Source organism: Idiotropiscis lumnitzeri, chromosome 17 (assembly GCF_059441095.1).
Source record: "Idiotropiscis lumnitzeri isolate Australia: NSW breed Sydney's pygmy pipehorse chromosome 17, RoL_Ilum_1.0, whole genome shotgun sequence".
NCBI lineage: Eukaryota > Metazoa > Chordata > Actinopteri > Syngnathiformes > Syngnathidae > Idiotropiscis > Idiotropiscis lumnitzeri.
The window spans coordinates 16,758,745-16,782,457 of record NC_142407.1 but is presented as its reverse complement, the minus strand read 5'-3'; the positions used below and the strand labels follow the sequence as shown (position 1 = coordinate 16,782,457).

The following is a 23,713-nucleotide window of genomic DNA, read 5'->3' as shown; positions in this document are numbered from 1 at the left end:
ATCACGACACGACGCGCTTGCTGTGGTTGAACACGTTTTATTGTACGAAATACACGAAGGTTGGATTGCGTTTACAGTCTGCGTCCGCGGCGTCCTCCCTTCCTGCGCGTCGAGTCTGACGGGATGGGGGTCACATCCTCTGAAAGCACAAAACAAAAATCGGTGAAGTGGGTGCGATGCAATGCGTGCGTGAGATGAGCATGACTGACCAATCCGTCCGATCTTCATGCCAGATCGGGCGAGGGCTCTGAGTGCCGACTGGGCTCCCGGTCCGGGGGTCTTGGTGCTGGAGGAGCAAAGCACACCAATTGACGTCACGAGCAGTCAACTTATTTATATGGGCAAAAACTAGACTCACACGAAGTAACTACTCCTCCGATTGTTTTCAAACGTCGGGTGTTTCAAGATGAAGTTATCGAAAGCTTTTTATTTTGTCGCATGCAATTGCTGCGACGATGCATTTGTTTGCAAGATTTAAGATGCCCTTTTTGGAGGCGTTAACCGAGGCGAAAACTCGTGAAACTTTGAACTCACGTCAGGCCTGGTGTGCAAATTTCTATGTTTGATGATTATTGTTCTTATTTTATTTGACCGTGGAATTCAAATCACGTTGGGCCTTCTTTTCTCGACCATCCAAGTGTTTTCTAGGAGCTGTGCCGTGTTGTTGGTTTGCAAGGTGTGTTAGACGTCACGGGTGCGACTGACCGGTTGCCACCGGTGGCCCTGAGCTTGATGTGCAGCGCGGTGATGCCGAGCTCCTTGCAGCGCTGCGCCACGTCCTGCGCCGCCAACATGGCGGCGTACGGGGACGACTCGTCTCTGTCCGCCTTCACCTTCATGCCGCCAGTCACACGGCAGATGGTCTCCCTGAAGAAAGGGCAAACGTTACAAGCACATCGGGATGAAGGCGAGCGGCGGCGACAACTCACTTCCCGGAGAGGTCAGTGACATGCACGAAGGTATCGTTGAACGAGGCGAAGATGTGGCAGACGCCAAAGACGTTCTCGCCCTCTGCCACCTGAGGTCCCAAACTGATCACCTGCTCCTCCTTCTTCTCTTTGCCTTTGCGCGGCGCCATCTCGTCTAGCCACACACGCGCACAAAAATAAGTGCCACACAAACACTTTGGCCACTAATTTAGTTTGAGAATCTCAGGATTTTGCATTTACCCCAAAATGCATGTTTAATACGTTGGCCCTATATTTTCACAACTTAATTTTTTTTTAACAATCAACCACTATTCACAAAGTACAGCTTCAAGACTGTGGTTTAAAAAAAATCTGCCAGAATAGAAGTCACTTTATATTCAACTTGTCTCTCTCTCTAGCCTACATCACATCGTGATATCTGAATTTTGGCCTGGTTTGCAGTCAGCCCTCCAAAATCTTGAAGATGTGTACCCTCCCCCTTTCATGGAATGCATTTTTCTTCATAATACACACAATGTACATATATATTTTTTAAACAAAAAATTTATCCAAAAATATACAAATTTTGGATTTGTCATGACAGAATCTTAGGTAAAAAAAAAACTTAACTGTCCAAATATACAATTATTACTATTTTTTTTTTTACATAAAATAGTGCCAACTTGAGGTTGGTTAAGGGCGAGGCAAGTGAAATTCAAGATATTTCAATTCCATGAAATTGAAGAGCAACTTGCCAACGTGACCGTAGTTGCCCAAACGGGCCCCAACTCTTCAAGAGTACCGACAAAACTCCCTCTTCCTGATCGTGCTTTGTTACGCCAAGTCATTGGGTGACTTGCTTCCAAAAGATTTAATCGGAACGTCAAATACCATGTGCAAAAAAAGTGTTTAGTGTGTACGTATTGTGAAATACCGCTTTACAAAGCAAGTTTTGTGCGTACAAAACACACGTTTCAATACCCTCCACACTTAGACACAAAATTGTTTTTTACGCTTGTGTTCTAATTTCCTGCTATTTTCATTTTATTTATTACACCATATGGAAAGCGCTCCAGCTGTTGTGAAATGCGCTATAAAGAAAGTTGTATTGTATTGCAACTGTGTGGAATCACAGCCTCGTCATTTACTAAATGGGATTTTTTAGGGGGTTCACAATGACAATTAAAAAATGTCCAGAAAGCCCACTTAAATTTTAAATTGTGATTCGAGATGCACAGTGCATAGGGGAATATGAAGAGGCCACGCTATTGGAGCTACATTTCAACACTCACTCCATAGGCTCTTAAATCCTAAAGTAGGAAAGAAGAAGGACGGCGGGGGTTAGCGGTCGCTTGACATTGAGACCAGGTCCAATATTCCTTGAACAAGACACCGACCCCATCAGTTGCTCCTGATGGTATGTCATCAGGAGGTAGATTTTCCTGCGACCATGTCGCTCAGGGCGACGCCATGTTGCGTGACGTCACACGACACCATCTCGAATCGCAAATTTCGAGAGGCGAAATTTTGGCACTCTTAAAATGACTCGCGTATCGTCTTTTAACGCGATACGATAACTTTAGAAAACGAACAACCGAGCGACTTGCGGTCCCTTGTAAAAAAAAAAATAAAAGCGTCCAGCATATAACGATAGCAACGGACGAACGGGGAGGGCGACAAAGTTAGTAAATGAGCGCGCCCAAGGTGACAATTTATGGGCGACAAGAACAAAAAAGCGGAATAAAAGCGACACGCAGGAAAGAAAAGTACCGATGGAAGCAAACAAACACGATTGGGGAAGATAGCGAAGCGGGCAGGTCTCACCTCAGTATTGCGCTTCTCAGGATCCAACTGGAAAAGAAAGAAGCGATTATATCCGGGGTTAAAGTTTGCCGCGCTCCATCGACGCGCGGCAAACTGGTTGGTCGCTGCTGCCTTTGGTCGCTGCTGCCTTCTTGTGGCGGGGAGGATCACTTTTTTTTTTAAAGACGACCATGTATAGTAAGGCTGCTTCCCCCCCCCAAAAAAAACTACCATGTATAATTAAAAAAAAAAAAAAATCAATAAAAAAAATGACCATGTATAGTAAGGCTGCTTCCCCCCAAAAAACTCCCATGTATAATTAAAAAAAAATAAAATCAATAAAAAAAATGACCATGTATCGGAAGGCTTTTTTTTAAACGACCATGTATAGTAAGCCTTTTCTTTTTTTAAACGACCATGTATAGTAAGGCTTTTTTTTTAAACGACCATGTATTGCAAGGTTGTTTTTTTTTTCTTTTTTTAACGACCATGTATAGTTACTTTTACTCCCCCCCCCCAAAGGTTAGGGTTTCGGGTTAGGTAAAACTATTGACAGCCCACAGGCCAAAAGGTAAGTGCTAATATTGCAAAAGAAAAGTGCTCATGCAAGTGCGAATTAATCAGAACAAACGACCTAAAATCACTTCCCGAGAGGCATCTCTCCAATCATCAGCCGCTGGAATAAATAAAAAAATAAAAGTAAAAACATCTATCAGGCAACTCCAACAATCCAAGAGGAACTTGACCATATAGACAGGTGTCCCATCTTATCAAATAGAGATTCCCATTTATATCCCCCTAAAAAGGGGGGGTTTACAAGGAGGGAAGGAAAAGAATAATTTCTAAATATTAAGATTGTAAAAATTTTTTTAAAAAAATCACACGAAAATGTTTGTTCTCATCCACTTTTTAATTGATTTTTTAAATTTGACAACACTCCACAACGCAGGAGAAACACGTGCACGTTCTCTCTCACGTCCACGCACGCACACGCACGTTGTGTTCACGTCCTGTAACGCAGCGAGCATGCATCCATTGACACGTCACAACATTGACTATTTTTTTTTTTTTTTTACATTTTCCGTGTCGTTGCTTCACCTGAGAGACGTGACCGTGAGCTTGTTTAGCATTTTGGTCTAATCCGCGTCTTAGCTCAGAGCCAAGCAACAGCTGCTAGCAATGCTAAAGCTAATAAACCCTACAAATTAAAAAAAAAAATCCTGTACATCAATGTGACGCATGGGACGTCATCGGCCTTCAAACAACTGAGCAAACCAGATTTCACTTTCGAAGCGGTTAACAAAAAAAAGAAAAAAAACGTGGCGGAGAAGCCACGCGCCTAGGAAGGTCGGCTAACATTCAGAAATAAACGTACATTTGCTGTCTATTAATAACTCAATTACTGCCATTCACGGCTAAAGACGTCAAAGATCCACCTTTTTTTTTAACCTCGGCTGGTAGTGAATGAGTTCACGTGTAGACATCATCAGCGCCCATTTAAAATGGCAAGAAGATTTCCACAGAGTACGAGATCTTTCACTTTCAAAGCAGTTGAAGGCGACAAAGAGAAACAAACGCAGCAGAGTTAAGAACATCCCAGCTAATGAATGAAAAACAAATAGTTTTGTCTTGCTTGGATGTAAAAGAGCCAAAAATCACATGACAACAAAGCCTCGCCAAAGTTGCTTGTCAAAGTTCAAACGCATGCAATTGAAAGCGGAAGAAACGCAAACTTGCACGTTGTAAAGTCACACACACACTAAGACAACAAATGCACGCATTCGTTGCACACGCATACACACGCGTGCACACGACACTTACACTTGCACCAGCACACGGGAAACACACGCATAGACGCTCATGCTGCACTAAGATGAGCACCACACAAACACGCTTATGGATATGTACGCGCACACACACACGCACACGCAAACACGCAGAAGAGGAGACAGAAAGGTGAAGAAGCTAATTGATCGTTGAAGCTCCTCAATTGGATTAATGAGCTAAAAAAAACTACATCAGCGACATCAAAACATTCTTTTTTGAATTATTACTGTCTTAAGTTTGTTAGACTCCGACCCAAGTGTAGTGTAGGGGGCGGGGCTTTGAGGAATCAGAACTCTGAGGGGGCGGAGTCTAAGTGCAGGCGTTAATGGAAGCTCGCGAGGTTGGAACGAGAGAAGGAAGCGTTTGGATGAAACCAAGTGTAGCAATCAGTTTAACGATTGGAGTCTGTCATAGCGCCCCCTGCTGGTTAGCTGGCAAAACCAAAAATAAACACACGCACACACACCCGCCGCTTCCTCTCTGTTTACATTCAATAAATATACATTTTACTTTGCTATGCTAAACTATGCCAAGCCCTCCAGCCACTGGGGGGCGCTGTGATGTGTGTGGTGAGGAAGGCCTCCAATTATTCATCAGTCACAAGAAAACCGAACAAAGGGAATACAATGAGTGGTGTGGCTGGAACAAAAAAATGGGAGTGGTCTAATTGGTCAGGGACAGATTAACAATGAAGGGATTTTTGCGGTTTGGCCCCGCCCTCAGCTCCTCCTCTTCCTGTTTGTCGATGGGACCGAACAGCTGTCTATCAATTGGTTGTCAAGGTGACGGAGACCTCTTCAAAGGACTGTCCTCACAGGTTAGCTAAGTGAACACAAATGGAGGACAAAAACAAACAAAAAACAGAAAGAAAGAATTAGTAATTCGATTGAAACAAAGCAATAGCCACTTGCACGCTCGCAAACTGAGATGAAAATGAGTTAACTTCTTAATTTCTCGCTGACCACACGCTACAATGTTGGCCAGCTAACTGTTCTCGCTAGCTAAATTCTAAAGTTTCGCCAGCTAGCTGCTAAAATATCTGGCGGGCTCACTGGTTTTAGCTAGTTAACGTCTAAAGTGTTAGCTGCCTAGCTGCCGAATTTCCAGAGAGCTAGCTGCTAGTTGCTGAAGGGATAGCCCGCGTACTTGCTGAGTGTGGAAGGCGAGCCTGAGCGGTGGAAGTGGACGATCTGCCACTTGCCGTCGCGGCGGTGCCACACCCTGGTCTCCTCCGATTGGACGGTGCGCGGTGTCCCGTTGCCGTCAATGTACTGCGTGACGCGGATGTACGCGATGCACGCTGCCTCCTCGCCCACCAGGTGGATGTGAGGGTTCAAGATGGTGGTGTGTACTGGCTTGCTGTTCTTGGACCACACTGCGCGCAAGCACACACAGAACACACATGGACATACAAACTTGCGTGCACCAGAGCTGGGCACTTGACCCTCAGGTCGCTATCTAGGTCGGTACCCATCCAGCCTCGACGCTCCAGCCTTATTTATAAAAAATGTGGACCCCCGAACCCGTTCCACACACACACAGACGTGCGCACGTCCGCAATCAGTGAACAGGAAGTAGCAATGAGTGGGCAGGAACAGGAAATGCGCTCACAGTTTTCAAAGTAAAAGCGATGAAAGTCCAGGCCTTCCACCAGGTTGCCAAGAGCCTCGGGTTCGAACGCCGTCACGGCCGGGTCGCACATCTTGCTGCGGGAGAAGCGCAGGAAGCGATTCAGGCATTTCCCGTGGTGACCAAACGGCAACTTCCTCTCACCACTTTCACAATAAAAGCAACCGACTTACGTGTAGTTCTCAAAGTCGCCGTTACTGATGGCCTCGATCAGCATCTCCGTCACCTTGATGATGTCCTGCTTTCTCACTGGTGCACGGCCCCGCGCACACACACAGCATATAGTGTATAACTGACACTTAAGAGAGACTGTGTGCCTGCGTGTGATTGCATGTACGCGTGAGCGCGTTTGTGTGTATGAGAGCAGGCATTGTGCGTGAATTGGCCTGCGCTCGCCTACCTCGAGTGTCCTCATCCTCAATGGTGGTGTTTGTGCTCTCTGACGACTCCTGCACAAAAAAAAAAAAAAGGAAGTGACTCCACTCAAAGTTGACAACGATTGCTCAACTGCGTGTTGTCCGCTCACCTTGACGCCGTCGGTCTTCTTGTTTCCGCTCTTCCCTCCTGCGGGCGGGACGACCACAAACACACAGAGCAGCAACAACAGCGTCACGGACACGGCAAACAGCGCCACCGCCTGGACCAACGGCCACATTACCGGCGCTCTCGCTACACGAAGTAGACTAGCCTCGTACTTTAGCACAAGTGCTACTATTCTATGTACATTCCTGTTGTCTTGTAGGCGACTAATGCTCTACCTAAACTAGATCTACACTTAACATCCTATGTTTGAATGAATGCACAGGACTAGGCACATTAGCTCGACACTGACTACTTGAAGAGCTACTGCGCTGTACTGAGAACCCGAACACTATGTTGCTATGGCACTAGACAGGTGTATGTCTAGATCTATAGCTCTATGCAGTCCAGGCGGATCAAAGATCTCAGGAGAGAAAAAAATATTTGAAAGTTTGATGCATGGAAGGGAAAAAAAAGAAAGAAAAGAATCCAGCAGCGTGCATGCAGTCCAGCAGGACACGGGTGAATCTGTGCATGTGAGCTTGGAGTGCAGCAGGAGTCATGCACAAGGACACTTTTAGCAACAAAACACTTGACACCAAACATTCCTCGAACGTGACACAAGACACACAACAGAAAGCACGACTGTTACACACCCAGGGTCAGGTCAGCATCACAACAGTAAAACCAGGCCCAGGGCTAGGACCGGTGCAGGACTGGGATGAGTAGGACATACTATGGATCTACATATGATTAGAACCAGTGTCAGGTGCAAGCCAGGTCACGGACTAAGACTAAGATGACCAGGCCCAGGATTAGGGCTACAATTAGGACCATGTCTCGGACTAGGTTTATCATATCACCAATATCAGGTCCATGCATAGGACTGGATTATCGTAAGAGCTCTAGGACTATGACTTGGAGCAGATTTGTGACCAGGACCAAGAAAAATACCGTGTCGTGGACCTGGAGCGTACCCAGAATGGGTAGCATTCCAGGACTGGGGCCAGGACTGAGACCAGGTCCACAACTTGGATGAGTAGAAGTAGGATTAAGACTAGAACCAGGACCAGGTATAGCATCAGGACGAGATCCAAAATTGGGACAAGGTTGAAGTCTACGTCGAGGACTCGGAGCAGGTCTTGAACCGGATCAAGCATTTTCACCAGGGTTGGGGTTTGAGAGCTTATTGAATTGGAAGGTAGCAACAACAACAGCAGCTAATAATAAACTACAAGATGATTGACATGTGACCACAGCTGGCCATTCACACGCACGCACACGCGTGCACACACACACACACACAGACAGACAGACCGTGTAAATGAGATAATTGTGTGGTAGCTTGCAGCTACTTTGCTGTTTGCATGCATGTCAAAGGTCACAACAAGAACTCAGCACCTCCACCAATGAAAGCAAGATTTTTCACAAGTACTTTGACCCCATTCATCAGTTGACCCACCTGAGAAGTTGCGGGTGGCCAGCATGGTCGTCAGGATGGCGCCCTGCACGAGGTCGTAGAGAAGAAGGTAGTGAAGAAGCAAAGAGATAAGACAGGAAACAAGAAAGTAAGTAAGAAACAAGCAACACCACAAATCTTTTTCGACCAATCACATGCGCCGTTGGGCCTCAGTGGGAGCCCCGCCTTTCCTACCTTGAGCTTGCGCCGGGCGTTAAACTTCTTCAGACATTCCACCGTCTCCTGTCTATGCATACAGGAAGCCACGGTGGAGCGATGCTGCAGCGCACGCACACACGCACGCGTTAACACGTCACACGTCGCCCACATGACCAATGACAAGAGAGGTCAACGGTCGCTCACAGAGATCCACGGGTGTTTGAGGGCCTCTGCGGCTGAGATACGTTTGGACGGGTTGATGGTCAACATCTTGTTGATCAGGTCTTTGGCCTCGGGAGTCACCGTGTCCCACTCAGGGGACGGGAACTGCGAAGGAAAAGGTCACTAGGCGTCACGGCAACCGACAGTCATTTGAGCGACGATGGTGTCACGTGACCTCGTACATCGTACGCTCCCGCTTTGATTTGCTGATACAGACGGTGCTGGTCTTCATCCCAAAAGGGAGGATAGCCCACCAGAAGGATGTACAGGATCACACCTGAAGGCGGAAAAGACACAAGATCTAAGGACGCAAAAACACATCTGAGGACATGGGGAAAAAAACACACACACACTGTTTGAGGATGCAAAACAGACAACTGAGAAGAGCACATCTAGGTCACGTCTCAAAAGACACTTGAGGACACGAAAGACACCCGGTAGGATGCAGAAGACACAACCGAAGACACGTCTGAGGATGTGGAGCACACGAATGAGGACCGAGGTCACGTGTCGGAGAGTGGTCAAGAGCCGACAAACTGAGGATGCAAAACGTAACAGAGGACATGTCTGACGACACACTTGAGGACGTAGAAGGCACACCTGAGGAGACAATACACACCTGAGGACACAAAAGACACACCCCAGGAGACAGGACACACCTGAGGAGAGGAAACAAGGAGACAAGTGGAGGAAAGAAGGTGATGAACAGAGAGAGAACAACATACACAGCACATAAAGAAGAGTGGAGGAGATGAGGAAACAAGGAGAGGAGAGGAGGAGGCCAGAACATGACCAGGAGAGGATGGAAGGAGTGAAAGAGAGGCCAAGGAGTGAATTGAAGGAGACAAAGTGGAGACGTTTGGAATCTGACCACAGGCCCAGAGGTCAACCGCCTTCCCGTAAGGATCCTTCCTCAGAACTTCAGGAGAAAGATATCCAGGAGTCCCAGCAAAGCCTAAGGACACGGGCACACGCACAAAGCAGTTGCCTTAGCAACATGGTTGCTAGGTGGTTGTCATGGCAATACAGATGAAGTGAGTTGTGCGTTTCCTTCCCGATCAGGGATGGCGATGATGATGATAACGTTGATGAATACGATAACGATGCCGATGATGGTGAAAAAGGTCGATGATGACGACGATCATCAAGTCATCTCACCAAACCAGGCCTGCTGCTCGCCCTCCACCTCGATGGCGAGCCCGAAGTCGGCCAGCTTGACTGCCGCCCCCTTGGACTTGGAGGCCAGCAGCAAATTCTCCGGCTGCGCAACAACAACAACAACAACAACACGCGTGCTAACCACGCTCAGGACGCTGACGACCGGGCGAAGGAGGAGGAAACACGGCAAACCTTGAGGTCGCGATGGACGACGCCCATCTGGTGACAGTGAAGCACCGCCTCCAGAATTTGCTGGATGCAGTGGCTGTTGACAACATCCAAACGAAGCATGTCAAAAAGCCCAGCTCACGCTAATGCTAACGTGCCGTCGCTCACCTGGCGTCGGCTTCGCTGTAATACTCTCGGGCGACAATGTCCTCAAACAGCTCGCCACCTGTCACTCTGATGCACGCATGCAAAAATACGCACACACACACACACACACGCAATATGGAATGCATCTGAATACATCATCAATGACACGATAGGTCGTAGGTCGGCCAAGAAGACTCACAAGTCAAAGATGAGGTAATGATGAGCCTCCTCTGAGATGCTGTCATGAAGCCGCACTGCAAGGTGGCGGATGAACAAAGGAGCGAGGAGATAAGAGCGCAAGGAAAGAAGCAAATGAGGAAACATTGAAAATATAGCAATTTTTTCAAAGCCATAACTTTGGTGTGGTTTGGGTCAGCGGAGTGAGCTTTTTAAAAGTGTGTTCTATGGTACCAATTTGTGTGTTGTTTTTTTTTTTCCGTGGCCTGGACGGTGAGCGGGTGGGCTTGGGCAAAATGACCTCAGGTGCACCGAAGCAGCCAATCAGAACGTTGGCGGCGGCTGAGCGTCCAATGGCAGCTCTGTGTGGGTAGGTGATGTTCCACAGATAGCGAGGAGGCTTACGTAACGTAACTCGCTCCGTGTGTGTGTTGCCAGGCAACAGTGTCTTTAGGTGAAAGCGTCAAAAGCCTTCCGACAACATTCGCTTGCACACACACACACACCATTGGTGCAGTGTGTAGGAGTGTTTGGAGAGAAAAATCTAATTGTTTCTCTGAGAGCTTTTCTAACACAGGTGTGTGTGTGTGTGTGTGTGTGTGTGGGCAAAGCAGCAGGCCTTCTTCCAGATGTAATTCTGAAATGAATGCAGCATCTTGCATTTAGCATGTCATGTTTTCAAAGAGCGCGGATGGTTGTTGGTCTCTGTGTGCCCTGCGATTGGCTGGCAACCAGTTCAGGGTGTGACCCCGCCTACTGCCCGAAGATAGCTGGGATAGGCTCCAGCACCCCCCGCGACCCGCGTGAGGACAAGCGCTTCAGTTGGATGTTTTCAAAGCCGGTGGCACGGTGGACGACTGGTTAGCACATCCGGTCGTGGGTTTGACTCCGTCTGCGACCTTCCTGTGTGGACTTTGCATGTTCTCCCCCCGTGCCTTTTCTGCGAGTACTCCGGTTTCCTCCCAAAACATGCACAGTAGGTTGAGTGGATGCTCTGAATTGTCTTTTTGTGCCCTGCGATTGGCTGGCAACCGAAGTCAGCTGGGATCGGATGTTTTCAATGCAACCAAAGACGCGTCACGCACGTGATGCGAGAGAAGAAATGAAGGTCAGGGATGTGCTGCGATTGGCCAAAGCGCGTCCTGTAAAGAGGCGAACCGACTAGAACGTCCTTCTCGAACTTTGTCTTCAGACGCTTCACTTGTCGCTGTATCGTTGATATAAAATGTATAACTGACTCATTTTAATTGAATTTTTTATACTGATGATTGTATAAGCAATTTTAAATGAAACATGAATGCGTCGTAAACGTGGTCATTGACTAACATCCAATTAGTGGATGTATTTTTTGTTAAAATATTGAATTAATCTGCAAAATGTAAAATTAGTTGCAATTCTAATTAAGTGTCAAAAACAGTCAGGTCAAAAATGATCCAAAATTGAACTGAAGCCAATTTCCTGTGTTATTTTGTACATAACAACCCAAAGTTCTGGGTTGAAAACAAAGTTGAATGGATCAGTCCATTATCGACCCACACGATTACCAAATTAATTAAAGGAGCATTTGAATCTGTGGAATTATTTATTTGGCCAATATTTGTGTACTTGAGTATTCACATTTTGATTTTCTCTTATTAAATATATCATGACTCAACTTTATCAATTACATTATTTAGAATAAATTAATTACAAATAGGATGAACTAAATATGTGCATTTCTGTTTTGATTAGTTCAAAAAAAAAAAAATCATCTGAATCAATGATGTCACGGTTCGTGTTTTGCGACCATATCTGGGGCACATGATGATGACATCACGTGAATTATGGATGTCATAGCGGCGACATCCATAATTCATGGTCGTCATCTGCGGGCCTTTTTCCTGCGGCGACTCACCGATGTTGGGGTGCTTGAGCAGGCGGCAAATTCGAGCTTCGCGGTCCAACTTTTGATGATCTGACGACACAGAGAGAGGTGAGGAGAGCGTTTGAATTTGGGCGAAAACGTCATCGGGCCACAACAGACCACACGCACTCCTGGCCCAAACGGTGTCGCGGATGGGAAAGTGGTCGCGTCTCACCTCGCGCCGACAGCTTCTTGGTGTTGATGATCTTGGCGGCAAACTCCTGACCGGACAGCACTTTGACGCAGCGGCGCACCACCGAGAACGCACCCCTGCCGGCACACGCGCACAAACACGACTTCATCAACTGAGGGAGAAGGGAAGAGGGCAGCAAGGGGGGAAAAAAAAAATGAGCAAGGACACCGAGGATAGAGGAGAGCGTAAAGGACCAAGGAAATAAGGACCAAGGAAGAAAGGGGACAAAGAAACAAGAGAAAGGACAAGGGAACCCAGAAACAGGGTAGGAACTAAGGGAGTGAGAAAGGAAACCGGGTATCAAGGACACAAAGGAGGAAGGAAACACAGGAGCCAAGCGACGAGGGAGCAAGGAAAGAGGAACGTGAGGGAGAAATCAAAGGAGGAAACAAGGGAGAAGGTAAGAAAGGAGGAAGGAGAAGGGAGAAGGGAAAAGAGGAAGCAAGGAAATATGAGAGTAAGGGATAAGGAAACGGGGCAAAAGCTAACAAGGGAAGGAGGAGAGCAAGCAAGCAAAAAAAGACAGGAAAGGAAACAAGGGAGCAAGATAACAATGAAACCAGGAGGCTACGAAACAAGACGGAAGGAAAAAAGGGAACAAGGAAAGAAGAGTAAGGGAATGAATTAACATGGGCAAAAGGAAACAAGGGAGAGCGAAAATAAGGAGGAAAACAAACACGGGAGCAAGGTGACAAGGGCGAAAGTCAACAAAACGCAAGGAAACACAAGAAACAAAGAAACCAAAGCAAGGCATCAGAGAATGGAGATTGTGAACAGGTGAGCAGTACTTTGAATGATTGCTGCTGGTTGTCACGCAGCTTTGCTGGATAGCAAGTCAATGATGAAATATGTCTGCTGCTTCTCGAGAGTACACCCACACGTCTTATGTAAGAGACCTGTGTGTGTGTGTGTGTGAAGGGGGTGAGTGGGATGAGGTCACAGAGGTGTTCCACTCATTCGTCCATCCGTCCATCCTGCCTTTGTACAGCAGCATAAGAGCACATTTCAACAAATGCAACTTTTGGACCGTCAAAAATTAAACACTCCACTTACTTTCCCAGCTCCTCGTACAGTTGATACTCCTCAGTGAAACGAGTGCAAATGATCGTTGCCATGGTGACCCGGAAGCAGGACAAGGTCAGGGAGGGGAAGGCGATGGTGAAGATGAAGTTCAGCAGCTGGATGGAAAAGAGGAAGAGGAGGCGAATGAGACCGCTTTGTTTCCGTGCAAGCGAGAAGATGATGATGATGAAGAAGATGGAGGGGTTGGTGAAGCGCGGCTCCTCTCCAGTTCTGCTCCCCGCCTACTCACCCCCCCCTCACACACACACACACACTTTTCCTGCACTCACTACCGTCGGCCAATCATGGGCCAGGACGTGCACATGCAGGGTCGCCATGGCAACTGTATCCTGCCATTTAAATAAAATATTGCATCTTGTTAAAAATTTTTTAGATCACATAGAAGTACCTGACGCACTTTGACCCCGCCCCGTGTTCAAAGCATGGGCCTGCTCCGCTGGTCATGTGATTGTTTCGAACAAAGGTCACGTGATTGGTCAGGAGCTCACTTCTCGAGCAATTTTGTATCTCCTCCCCACGATACACAAATGAACCATTGCTGCCCCCTGCTGGTCACGTGAGGTCCCCGCAGGCCAAACTTGGAGGTTTGAGATCTTAAAATTCATCCAAGACACTTATGACGTAATCACATGTATTTTTTTTTTATTTCTTTATTATTATCAAGGCAAATGTCCAGAAAGAAAAATAACATTTAATTTCCTTGGCGGCAAAAGACTGATTGATCGGCAGCAGGATGGTTGCTACGGCAACAACATTCTGGCTCCTCATCCTTGTTACCTTTGCCCTCCCGCCGCCATCATCCGTCAGCTTTGAAAGGTTCAAAGGTCATGATTGACTGGCGTCCCTGTGATCTGACATGCCCTGCGGCGTCTTTAGCGCCGCCGTCACGTCAGGACTCAGCTTTCGGGTTTCGGCTATCAGTCGCTTCACGCCGACCAACCATTGGCTGACCTCAGCCACGTGATCCACCATGAGCGATCGATGGATCTCATCGGCCTGGTCCCATCTTTCCGCCTGCAGCTCTGCAGGCGCACATGAGCGGCACAGTCACAGACAGACAGTCACCACAACAGTCAGACGGACGGACGGACGCACAACCTCGAGCCAAGGCGCTCATGCGTCTCCTTACGGGGAGACTCAGTCGACCCGATGTCCAGCTGTCCTTAAAAAGGCGGAGTCTCTTTTCCACATCATTACACACCTGAGGCTGCGCAAAACGACAAACCTCGCGTTCAAACTCAACCGACCGTTGATGACATCATCGCTGGTTCATGCAACTCACGACGACGTCGCGCCTGCACTCGGCCAGCGCACTCTCCAGAACCTCCGCCACGCGCTTCATGTCAGGCTCGGCCTCCGATTGGCCGCAGACCTCGTTGCCCGGAATGCTCATTGGCCCCATGTCAGCCGCAGGAGGCGTGGCCTTTGTCTTCCAGCCCGGCGCGCAACCTGTAGGAGGCGCCAAATGGACAAAAGATGTCAGAGGAGATATTTTGCACCATGTCGCGACAATGTCCGCAATCCGGTTCCAATGAAATGGCGGTGTCTGACCAGCAGGAGGCGGGGCCAAGCCACATGGCGTTGGACCCGAGGGGCTGGAATGAGCAGTCGTAGTCGGGGCCGTGGCATCTATCGACCAATTGTGGAAAAGACAAGCTTGATGATGCTACACTACCATGTACAACGGCAACTAAACATGTTAAACGGTAACATTACAACACGCGTGTGACCCCACACATGAACAACCCAACACTGCACAAAGACAACACTGTAACATTACATGCTTACAATACAAGACTGCAAATATCACGACGTATTAACACTGCAACACGACATATACGAACTAGGGTTGCACAATTAATTAAATTTCAATCGTAGTCACCATTCTGGCTGGCACGATTAAATTGACCTGACCTTCGCCAATAATTACATTGAAAAAAAAAACAGGCTCTGCTACACACCTAAACGAGCATCTTCTCACACAGTAGTTATGTACCTTCTGTCATCCAGTCAGCGTGTTACTCTTTTTCTTTTTCCAGAAATTATTTTTGCGGGCAAAAATAATTGACATTGGATATCTGATTTTCGCTGACAGCACACTGATGTGGTTGAGATTCACTGGCTTAAATAACAAGTGAGATACTGGCATAGGCCTTGGTAAATATTACATTATAATTAAATTTCATTAATTAGAATTTATTATAAAACGATAACCCATTTAATCTTAAAGTGACAGTGTGTCAAAAAATGCACTGGTTTTTCAGTGGGCATCATTTCAAAGAGTCCTCCTACTACTAATTTCAATAATGCAACATGTTGTTTTTTTAAGTAATCACTAATCATCAGAGCTGGGCACTTGACCATTTTTTGCCATCTGGCCTCGGGACCCGTCCGGCCTTATTCATAAAAATTGCCGGCCCCGACCCTGTTCCCATTTTGCGAGTAGGTTCATCACATGCAAGAGGGCCGATTTGTGGGCCAGACTAAAATCTACCTCCGGTCTTTGTTAATCGAACCCTTTTTTTAACATTTGTTACCACTTCGTCCCAAAAACGGGGGACCGGCCTGGCCAGAGGCCCAGACCGTTCCGCCCCAGGGACGGATTGCCCAGCTCTGTTAACTCTATTACATTGTCCGCAAATAGAACACAACACGTGTTCAACACAACACTGTGACATGACACAACACATGGACATTTTTGCACATGGGCCACACATTTGAACTAACACAAATGACAACGCAAATCAATGACCTGTCAGATTGGCCCTCTTGTTCAGGAGGTTCCTTTGTGGGGTTCGGGCAGTCTGGAGGCCGTAGGAGAACTGAGGGGGGTCGTTCCATCCTCGTTCCTGGTTACCTGGGCGACCACATGGTTGTACTTGATTATTATTTAATGCGTGACTTGTCAACATGGAATGTACAGCAGCCAATAAACGTTAAATATTCCACGGGATAGATAATCATACTGTGGGGTTGAGGGGGGGGCGTTAAGATTAGGGGGTGTCATTAATATTTGACAACTGTCGGCATGTATAGCCGTTTGAGACTTTCCTGTGATTAAGGGCTATATTAATAAATTGGACTTGATGTGTGCTCTACTCTACAATAAGGCAATCCAATTGACATAGTTTACATATAAACACACCAATAGAACACCAGTGAGTTATATAACAAAAGAAATAAAAATTACAATAAGAATGAAAAACAAGACAAAGAAAAAATAAACTACAAGATTTACCTTTCAAAAGAATCAGTGAGCTACGCTTTCAAGATTTCGGAATGTATACTGATTATAGGTCGATATTTTTAAATTTAATTATTAGATGAAGAGATTTAAAATAATTATTCTCAATCAAAAAAAATATTGAAAGAATGGTGTAGATTTCATAAATTTACATCAATAAATGTGAAACTTTCCTAACAAAAAATACAAATGAACAATTGTGCACAATTTCCTTCTTTGAGATTCTAAACAGAGTAATAATAATTTGTTTTCCGTTCAACGTCATCTTGTAACTTCATTACTTGTATAACTAAGGAGTTGAGCATTACAAATGAGTGGATCCTTGACGAAAATAATGTTTTTATCAATCCAATTTTGTAAATAAAGCGATTTGTTCCTTTTAAGAATACATTCGACGTGTCCTCTACTTTGTACATGACAACCTATCGACAAATGACGTGTCGGGCTGGCTGCTGGCTAACAGTTAGCTCGATGCTAACGTGACGTATTTGCTGATTTGCTCGAGACTTTTATTGTCCTACCTGGTTTGACGTACATGTCCTCCAATGTGTGTCGAAGCCGAAGGGACTTAAACGCTACAATAGCTGCCCAAAAAAGAAAATAAACATATAAACACAACGCAGTTTTATTTCCGGGTCAAGGGCGGTGCCAAGATGACGTTACTGAGGTCGGCCTAATCGAAGTTAGTTCAGGTTATCTGGCGTCGCCCTGGGATTCTAATTATGTGCGACGACTGTTCATGTCGCGCCAAAGAGTCAATATCATTGGGGTGTATGCGTAGTTATTTTTGAACGCGTCAAACGTTTGGAGGAGACCGATATTTATGTCGGTATAAACGGATTGGCCGTTTCTTGTGAAAACTAGTGCCGTCAAGTATCATCTTCTGTCGCAAAGTACGCAATTTACGCAAATCTACAGGAAGAACATATTGTGGATAAATCTCTCCTTACGAATATAATAAACTTTGCACCAGAAGAGAATTGTTTTTAAATCAGTTTTGAGATAAAAACAAAAAACATTTTCACATTCTCCAACGATTTTGACAGTTGTACATTAATATTTCACACCCAACAATTTCTTGAAAACAAACTACCAAAAAAAAAAACGCGATCTGGTCAGAATTAAAAGAGAAAAATAAAACAAAAACCTCGAGGTGAGTTGACAAGGCCGTGGGGCGACGAGAGCGAGAGCTGGGTGCGTTTGGCGTCACCGGAAGTTGGCACCAGCGCGAGTCACTCTTGACGTCATCATGAGGGAGGCGAGCGGGAGGGAGTGGTTGTGCTTCCTCCATCAAGAAGACACTATCGCACAAGGACACCAGACTGATGCTGTTGCCTTGGAAACAAAGACATGCAGAAAACTTGAAGAACCTTCAATGGGGCCTCTGAGTTTGTGTGCGTGTGTATTTAAGTGTGCGGGTTTATGAGTGCGCGTGAGTTCGTGTGTGTGTGCGAGCCTATGAGTGCGTGTGCAGCGTGTGTGCACTCTAGAGGGCAAGAGGCTGATTGGAGCCATGATGGGCAAGGACTACATGTTGGCCATCATCATTGTCAACTGTGATGGTAAGAGCTTTTCGTTCAATCAACTTTTTTTGCCACACGTCAACAAGACTGACAGGAAATATGCACACACCTTACGTGGTTTTCAAAATAAAAATAAAATGTTGAGGGAGAAAAAGATGAGGTTGAAAAGCAGCCTCTCTCTCCCGCTGCACTTCCTGTATGCGCGGCTTTATTAATTATTGAAGCCTTTCCAGCAGTGTGATTGACTTGCGCTCACGTGACACGCAGTAGATCGTATCGCTGAATGCGGGTCAGGAAAAAAAATGACACACAAAATAACTGCACTTGTAGTTTGGACTATTAAGTGAACCGATGGTGGCTGTATGTTGTGAAACTCACTGCCGCCATCTAGTGGCAGAGTGGCTAAAGTCGACTTTGATGCATGGCTCCGTGCGTTAGACAACATTTGGACGGACCAGAACCTTCTGCTGGACCCGGACCTTCCGTCTGGCTGGAGGACTATCCATGATTCCTCAGGAACCTACTACTGGCACGTGCCCACAGGCGCCACCCAGTGGCAGCACCCCCGCCTCGATGGGAAGCCGAATCTGCCACAGGCTGGCGCACAGGTCCAAACTCTTTTGTGGTTGTGTTGTTTCAAATGTAGAGTTCTTTCATCTTAAAACGACTTCCTGCCTGTGTCCCAAATGGACTTGTCATTTTATGTTGAATCATTTTTTTGTCTGCAGCCCAGGTGGGCTTGTTTTATTTCTGTAGTTTCCTGCTTGTTCCAATTGGATTTTTTTTTTTTGATGCAAAATCTCAGAGCTGGGCACTTGTCCTTTTTTTTGCCAGTCAGTCCCCGCGCCTTCCGGCCTCGACCCTCCGGCTTTATCCATAAAAGTTGTCGGCCCTCGACAATTTTGACCCCCCTAAAAAAATAAAAGCAAGTGTCTGTGCCATCCACATAAAGTATTTTTCGAGTCAAATGTTTTCCATGACTATTTTTTTTTTTGTGATGTTTGCTCTTAGAAGGATGAACAAGGACCACCAGGCGTCAGTGCAGTCCCACCTGACACTCGGTAACACACACACACTCCCATGCTCATCGTGTGCACGTCATGTTGATTTGTTGTGGTTGTAGTTCTTGGAGGGGTGACGACTCCTGTTGCCATGACAACACACAGGTATGACCGCGCGCACACGCACGCCCAAAATTCATCACATTTAATCTGCACTTAATCTCATCTGCGTGCCCTCCTTTCTCTCCACATCTGCCGATCTTTACTGCGGCCCAAATTCTCTTCCGTCCGTCCATCTCTCTGTCTGTCCAACTCGTCATCCATCCGTCTGTCCATCAATCACGTCCGCTAGTGTTTCTCGGTGCGCTCGCTGGGTTGGACGCAGGTGGAGGAGGACGACTTGTCGCTGGGTCGCAGCAGCCTAGTGGTGGGCAACGTTATCCAGCAGCTGTCTCACTGCGGCGCCCCCCCCGAGCAGCCGGATGGGTTGGGGGTCTTGGGGGAGGTGAGACAGGGCTCCGCCTGTCTGTGTTTCTGACATTCTTGATGACATCTGTCTGTCTGTCCACAGGGCCGTGAGATGAGGCTGCTTCTAAAGCGGGACACGCTAACGCTTGTGGACCCCTTAGACCACACCCCCTTGTACTGTCAGCCAATCATCAACATCCGCGTTTGGGGGGTGGGCAGCAACAATGGCAGGTGAGCCAGTTGTGATGAAGCGAGCGTCACTGTCTCTCTTTTCACCACAAAACAGAGCACCCCACTTGGCTTTTCATGCTAAGCTATGCTAGGCTAAGATCACAGTGCTAAACTAACATGTCACTGATCACCGTGTGTCTCTTTGAATGCCGCCACGCCCCCACCTGGCAGGGACAGGTAACGTGCACACGGGTACACGCGCACGCACACACACACAGCACTCTGCATGCGTCGCCGTGTCGGTGGTGCAGGTAAACAAGATGGCCGCCGGCCGGCACGCGCATGTGTGTGCTTGCCCTCAGGGACTTTGCCTTTGTGGCGGCCGACAAGGACAGCTGCGTGCTCAAGTGTCACGTGTTCCGCTGCGACGCACCCGCCAGGGCCATCGCGACTGCGCTGCATCGCATGTGCTCGCAGGTCAGTCGCATCTGAGCCACCGCAGGCTGCACACGCCACGCTGACGATGTCCCAAACCCTGATGATGATGATGTAACATAGCATGACTCGACAGACACGCAATGATCAAATAGGGATGTCGGCGACCATGAGGTCGCAGGGCCGGACCGTTCCGCCCCCAGGACGGACTGCTCAGCTCTGATGATCTCAGACGAGATGGTGATGTCAAACGATGATAATGTCACGCATTGTTACGTGACTCACGATGATGACATCGCTCATGACAATGTTGCACACCATGATTTCTCACATGCATGTTGATGTCATACAAGACGATGATGTCGCATATGGTGACGGGTCAAATCACACCAGACGATGTCAATGCACAGCACCTGACCTGAGTCGTCTTCCGAAACTGTTTTTCGTTTGACTCATGAGAACTTTATTGGAAAAAACTGACATTGCGATTTTTGGGGAGGCTGCGATGTACATTGCCATATTGAAACTCGAAAAAAAATTCACCAGATGACTCAAATAGCTCTGTTTGGGAAGACTTTGCTTTGATTATTATACGGCACCGGGATGGCCGCTCGATAGAATTTTATTCCTTTTGTCGAGCGTGCGGATAATTTTTTTAAACCTCTCTTTCGTGACAGCGATGAGTTGCTTTCACTTTCTTGCATTCGTGATTTGTCGACGCTGTTTGGACTTCTTATCATAATGCGTCTGTCATTGCTTTTTGAGTCGATGTCTTTACATCGGGTCCCACTAATGAGTCTAAACTGGTTAAACGGGGGCACGTAATAGCATTCAAATGGTCGGACGGGTTTGTTGTATGACCTCGTGTTGCCGCGACAACGGCGAGGCACTGTCGGCAGAGGATTTTTTTGCGTGTTGCATATTCCTTTTATGGCCAAAATAATACCATATTTCAGATGTTGACTTTCTTTTGGGGACTAAATGCCGCCGTCGTCTCTTCCGTGTCGCCTGTTCGTGTTTTCTGAGCGCACAGAGTGGAGGGGGTGGGGGAGTGGCCAGTGACTGGCAGGAGGGAAGGGGTGATCGAGACAGGCTTTGGAGAGCATCCACTAGCTTGCTCTTTCTATGAAGCTAATCAAATTTTGCGTGCTCTCAGAAAAAAAAAAAAGATCGCACGTCCTACAATGTGACAATCGCGCATGCGCACATCGCAATATCGCGATGTTCAAACCGTACATCGTGCAGCCCTAGTCCAGAGGATGAAAATCTTCCCGCCGTCTAGTTATTAAGGTGTAGCAAATGTGAAAATGAATCCAAGCATAGCACATGTCCCCCGAGATGATGATGATGATGTTTCACCGATGGGATCCCCAGATGATGGCCCGCTCTCTCTCCATGGATAGCATCTCGCCCGAGGACCTGCCCCGACAAGGTGAGGGGCCGCCTCACCCGCTCTGCTGATTGGCCGCCGGCCCGCCGACTCCTTGCTTGTTTTTCAGTGGGCTTTTTGGAGGCGGGGCTTCCGCGCGTCCACAAGTTTGACGTCCGCTACGTCGGCAACCTGCCCGTGTCCCGCGCCATGGGTACCCGACAGCAACTTCAAATGACGGTCTGGGCCACACCCCCCGTCCTTTGAACCACTGGCCCGCATGCGTGCATGTGTTCGTTGCAGGCATGGAGGTGTTAAACTTGGCCATCGAGAGCATCATGAACTCCACCCGCCGTCACGAGTGGGAGGCGACTGTCATCCACGTGACTGACAACTTCCTGTCCGTCTTTAAGGTAAAACTTGCTTTATTCGGACAGCAATTCCTGTCACGATGCAAATGGAATTTGTCCAAGTTGTCATGCTTGGATTTTGAGACGCCTTCTTTCACTTCCTGTTTGTATGGCCAGGATGGCCGAGTGGTCTAAGGCGCCGCCAGTCTCCCCAGGAGGCCTGGGTTCGAATCTCGAATTTCCCCATTGTGGGACTAATAAAGGGAATGTTATTATTATTATTATTATGTGAGGTCCATCGTTTTATTTTGCAGCGGCAGGAAGAGGAGAAGCCAGTGTGGGCGTGTCCGGTGCGTTTCCTCAGCTTCCTGGGGGTCGGTCACGACAGCCGCACCTTCGCCGTCATCGTGGATGGTGGGCGGCAGCGTTTCGAATGTCACGTCTTCTGGTGCGAGCCGGACGCCGGGCTCTTATCCGAGGCCGTCCAGGCGGCGTGCATGGTGAGTTCACGTGGCGTAGCTTAGGCCCGATCCCATGACTTCCCCTTAAGCCTTTAACTTGTCTGTTGAGATGAAGACAAAGAATGGAAAATCAAGCCCGAACGTACGAGATCCGCAACGTCATCATCGTGAGCAGACGCGACGTGACTTCTTAATTATAACGACGTGACATTATTGATGACACAATGAGAATGAAAAACGGACGGCAAACAATTCAGAAGCAGCCTAGCCCCGATGCTATTAGCCCCGACCGCGTGCCAGCGAGCGTTAAGCAACAACAATTCCACAATCCCTCCAACACCAATTGTGCGGACGAAGAAAGACGAAGGAGACAAATAAGATCCTAATAAGCGAATGTGACTATTAAATTAGCCAGCTCATGTTCTTGAAATAAACCTCTGCCTTGAGCATCTCTCCCGCGGCGGCGTTATGCACGGACATTATATATGTATTTTTTTGGGGGGCCGTTGCGGAACCGAGTCGGGGGCCGACAATTTTTGTGAATCAGAACTGTACAGAGATCGCTGCCGAACGACGGGGGACTGACCGGCAAAAAAGGGTCAAGTTTCTACAGCCGAGGGGGGCGTGTGTAGAATCTCGGGAGGTCGGGGTCTATCTTGGTGCCGAAGGGCCGTACGCGCCTTGTTTGCGATCCGACCCCGAAAGTTGACGGAGAATCGGGACACGTCTTGTTTGTCGTGAACGCGCATTTTAAGGGGGAAGGCCCAAGACCAGACGGAAGCGGTGCGATCGGGATTGGGCCTAAATGGAGTTTAGCGTGACTTTTCACCAGAGATGCCAAAAGCACTCATGCGGCACTTCAGTCCAATTTCTACTTTGTAATGAGTTCCTTTCCACATGGTCTTTTCAGGTTCAGTATCAAAAGTGTTTGGTGGCTCAAACGCCGCCGCCCAGGAGCCGGCTTTGGCACACCTCCACGTCCAAGGTTAAACGCGCAAACTCCATGGATGGCGCCATTTTCCAGAGCGGCGGCCGCAGCGGGGTGTCGCCCCGCAAGGGGAATGGCAGCCAAAGTGGCGGCGTGGGCGTTCGGAGGGGCATGATGGCCTTCTTCGACACTTTCCGCAACAAACAACCCGCCACCTCGTAACAAAACGGAGGACCATCCATCCGACGAGCTCGGCTAGGACTTCCTGCGGATCGCGCGGTCACATGCTCACTGACCAAATAAATTTCATGTTGATCTGATTGGATGCACCTCAACTTTATTTGGAGGAAGTGCTGTGACAAAAGTGCGCCTCCAAATTGGTTTGTTCAACAATTCACATTGCATCGT

The 23,713-nt window shown here is 47.6% G+C and overlaps 4 protein-coding genes across 6 annotated transcripts; 1 reads left to right on the top strand and 3 right to left on the bottom strand.

Moving 5' to 3' along the window:
• Nucleotides 1-21: 21 nt before the first annotated feature.
• Nucleotides 22-2,862, bottom strand: rps14 (ribosomal protein S14). The gene is made up of 5 exons (XM_088279468.1): nt 2,733-2,862; nt 930-1,083; nt 706-867; nt 210-286; nt 22-139 (listed from the first exon to the last, which is right to left on the bottom strand). Exons 2-5 carry the CDS (start codon nt 1,076-1,078, stop codon nt 72-74), a joined length of 456 nt encoding a protein of 151 aa, XP_088135594.1. The 5' UTR covers nt 1,079-1,083; nt 2,733-2,862; the 3' UTR covers nt 22-71.
• Nucleotides 2,863-3,602: 740 nt separating this feature from the next.
• On the bottom strand, nt 3,603-13,469 carry camk2a (calcium/calmodulin-dependent protein kinase II alpha). 2 transcript variants are annotated; one of them, XM_088279462.1, is made up of 18 exons: nt 13,326-13,469; nt 12,255-12,349; nt 12,071-12,130; nt 10,199-10,253; nt 10,021-10,086; nt 9,877-9,949; nt 9,685-9,787; nt 9,398-9,481; nt 8,709-8,803; nt 8,509-8,631; nt 8,341-8,424; nt 8,149-8,191; nt 6,694-6,731; nt 6,568-6,616; nt 6,341-6,416; nt 6,150-6,244; nt 5,685-5,913; nt 3,603-5,360 (listed from the first exon to the last, which is right to left on the bottom strand). In XM_088279462.1, the coding sequence occupies exons 1-18, from the start codon at nt 13,385-13,387 to the stop codon at nt 5,357-5,359; spliced, it is 1,434 nt and encodes a 477-aa protein (XP_088135588.1). In that variant the 5' UTR covers nt 13,388-13,469; the 3' UTR covers nt 3,603-5,356. The 2 variants fall into 2 exon arrangements, with proteins under 2 accessions (XP_088135588.1, XP_088135587.1); XM_088279461.1 differs by having other exon boundaries at nt 9,146-9,481; nt 13,326-13,444.
• Nucleotides 13,470-13,980: 511 nt separating this feature from the next.
• Nucleotides 13,981-17,837, bottom strand: sra1 (steroid receptor RNA activator 1). Of its 2 annotated transcripts, XM_088279467.1 has the most exons (7): nt 17,747-17,837; nt 17,121-17,183; nt 16,108-16,212; nt 14,907-14,984; nt 14,638-14,804; nt 14,454-14,562; nt 13,981-14,377 (listed from the first exon to the last, which is right to left on the bottom strand). In XM_088279467.1, exons 2-7 carry the CDS (start codon nt 17,134-17,136, stop codon nt 14,181-14,183), a joined length of 672 nt encoding a protein of 223 aa, XP_088135593.1. In that variant the 5' UTR covers nt 17,137-17,183; nt 17,747-17,837; the 3' UTR covers nt 13,981-14,180. The 2 variants fall into 2 exon arrangements, with proteins under 2 accessions (XP_088135593.1, XP_088135592.1); XM_088279466.1 differs by lacking the exon at nt 17,747-17,837 and having other exon boundaries at nt 17,121-17,473.
• Nucleotides 17,838-17,842: 5 nt separating this feature from the next.
• apbb3 (amyloid beta precursor protein binding family B member 3) lies at nt 17,843-23,625 on the top strand. The gene is made up of 13 exons (XM_088279473.1): nt 17,843-18,161; nt 18,561-18,730; nt 19,134-19,183; nt 19,246-19,288; nt 19,476-19,628; nt 19,695-19,822; nt 19,994-19,999; nt 20,125-20,239; nt 21,572-21,629; nt 21,697-21,780; nt 21,870-21,979; nt 22,231-22,416; nt 23,288-23,625. Exons 1-13 carry the CDS (start codon nt 18,113-18,115, stop codon nt 23,525-23,527), a joined length of 1,392 nt encoding a protein of 463 aa, XP_088135599.1. The 5' UTR covers nt 17,843-18,112; the 3' UTR covers nt 23,528-23,625.
• Nucleotides 23,626-23,713: the final 88 nt, after the last annotated feature.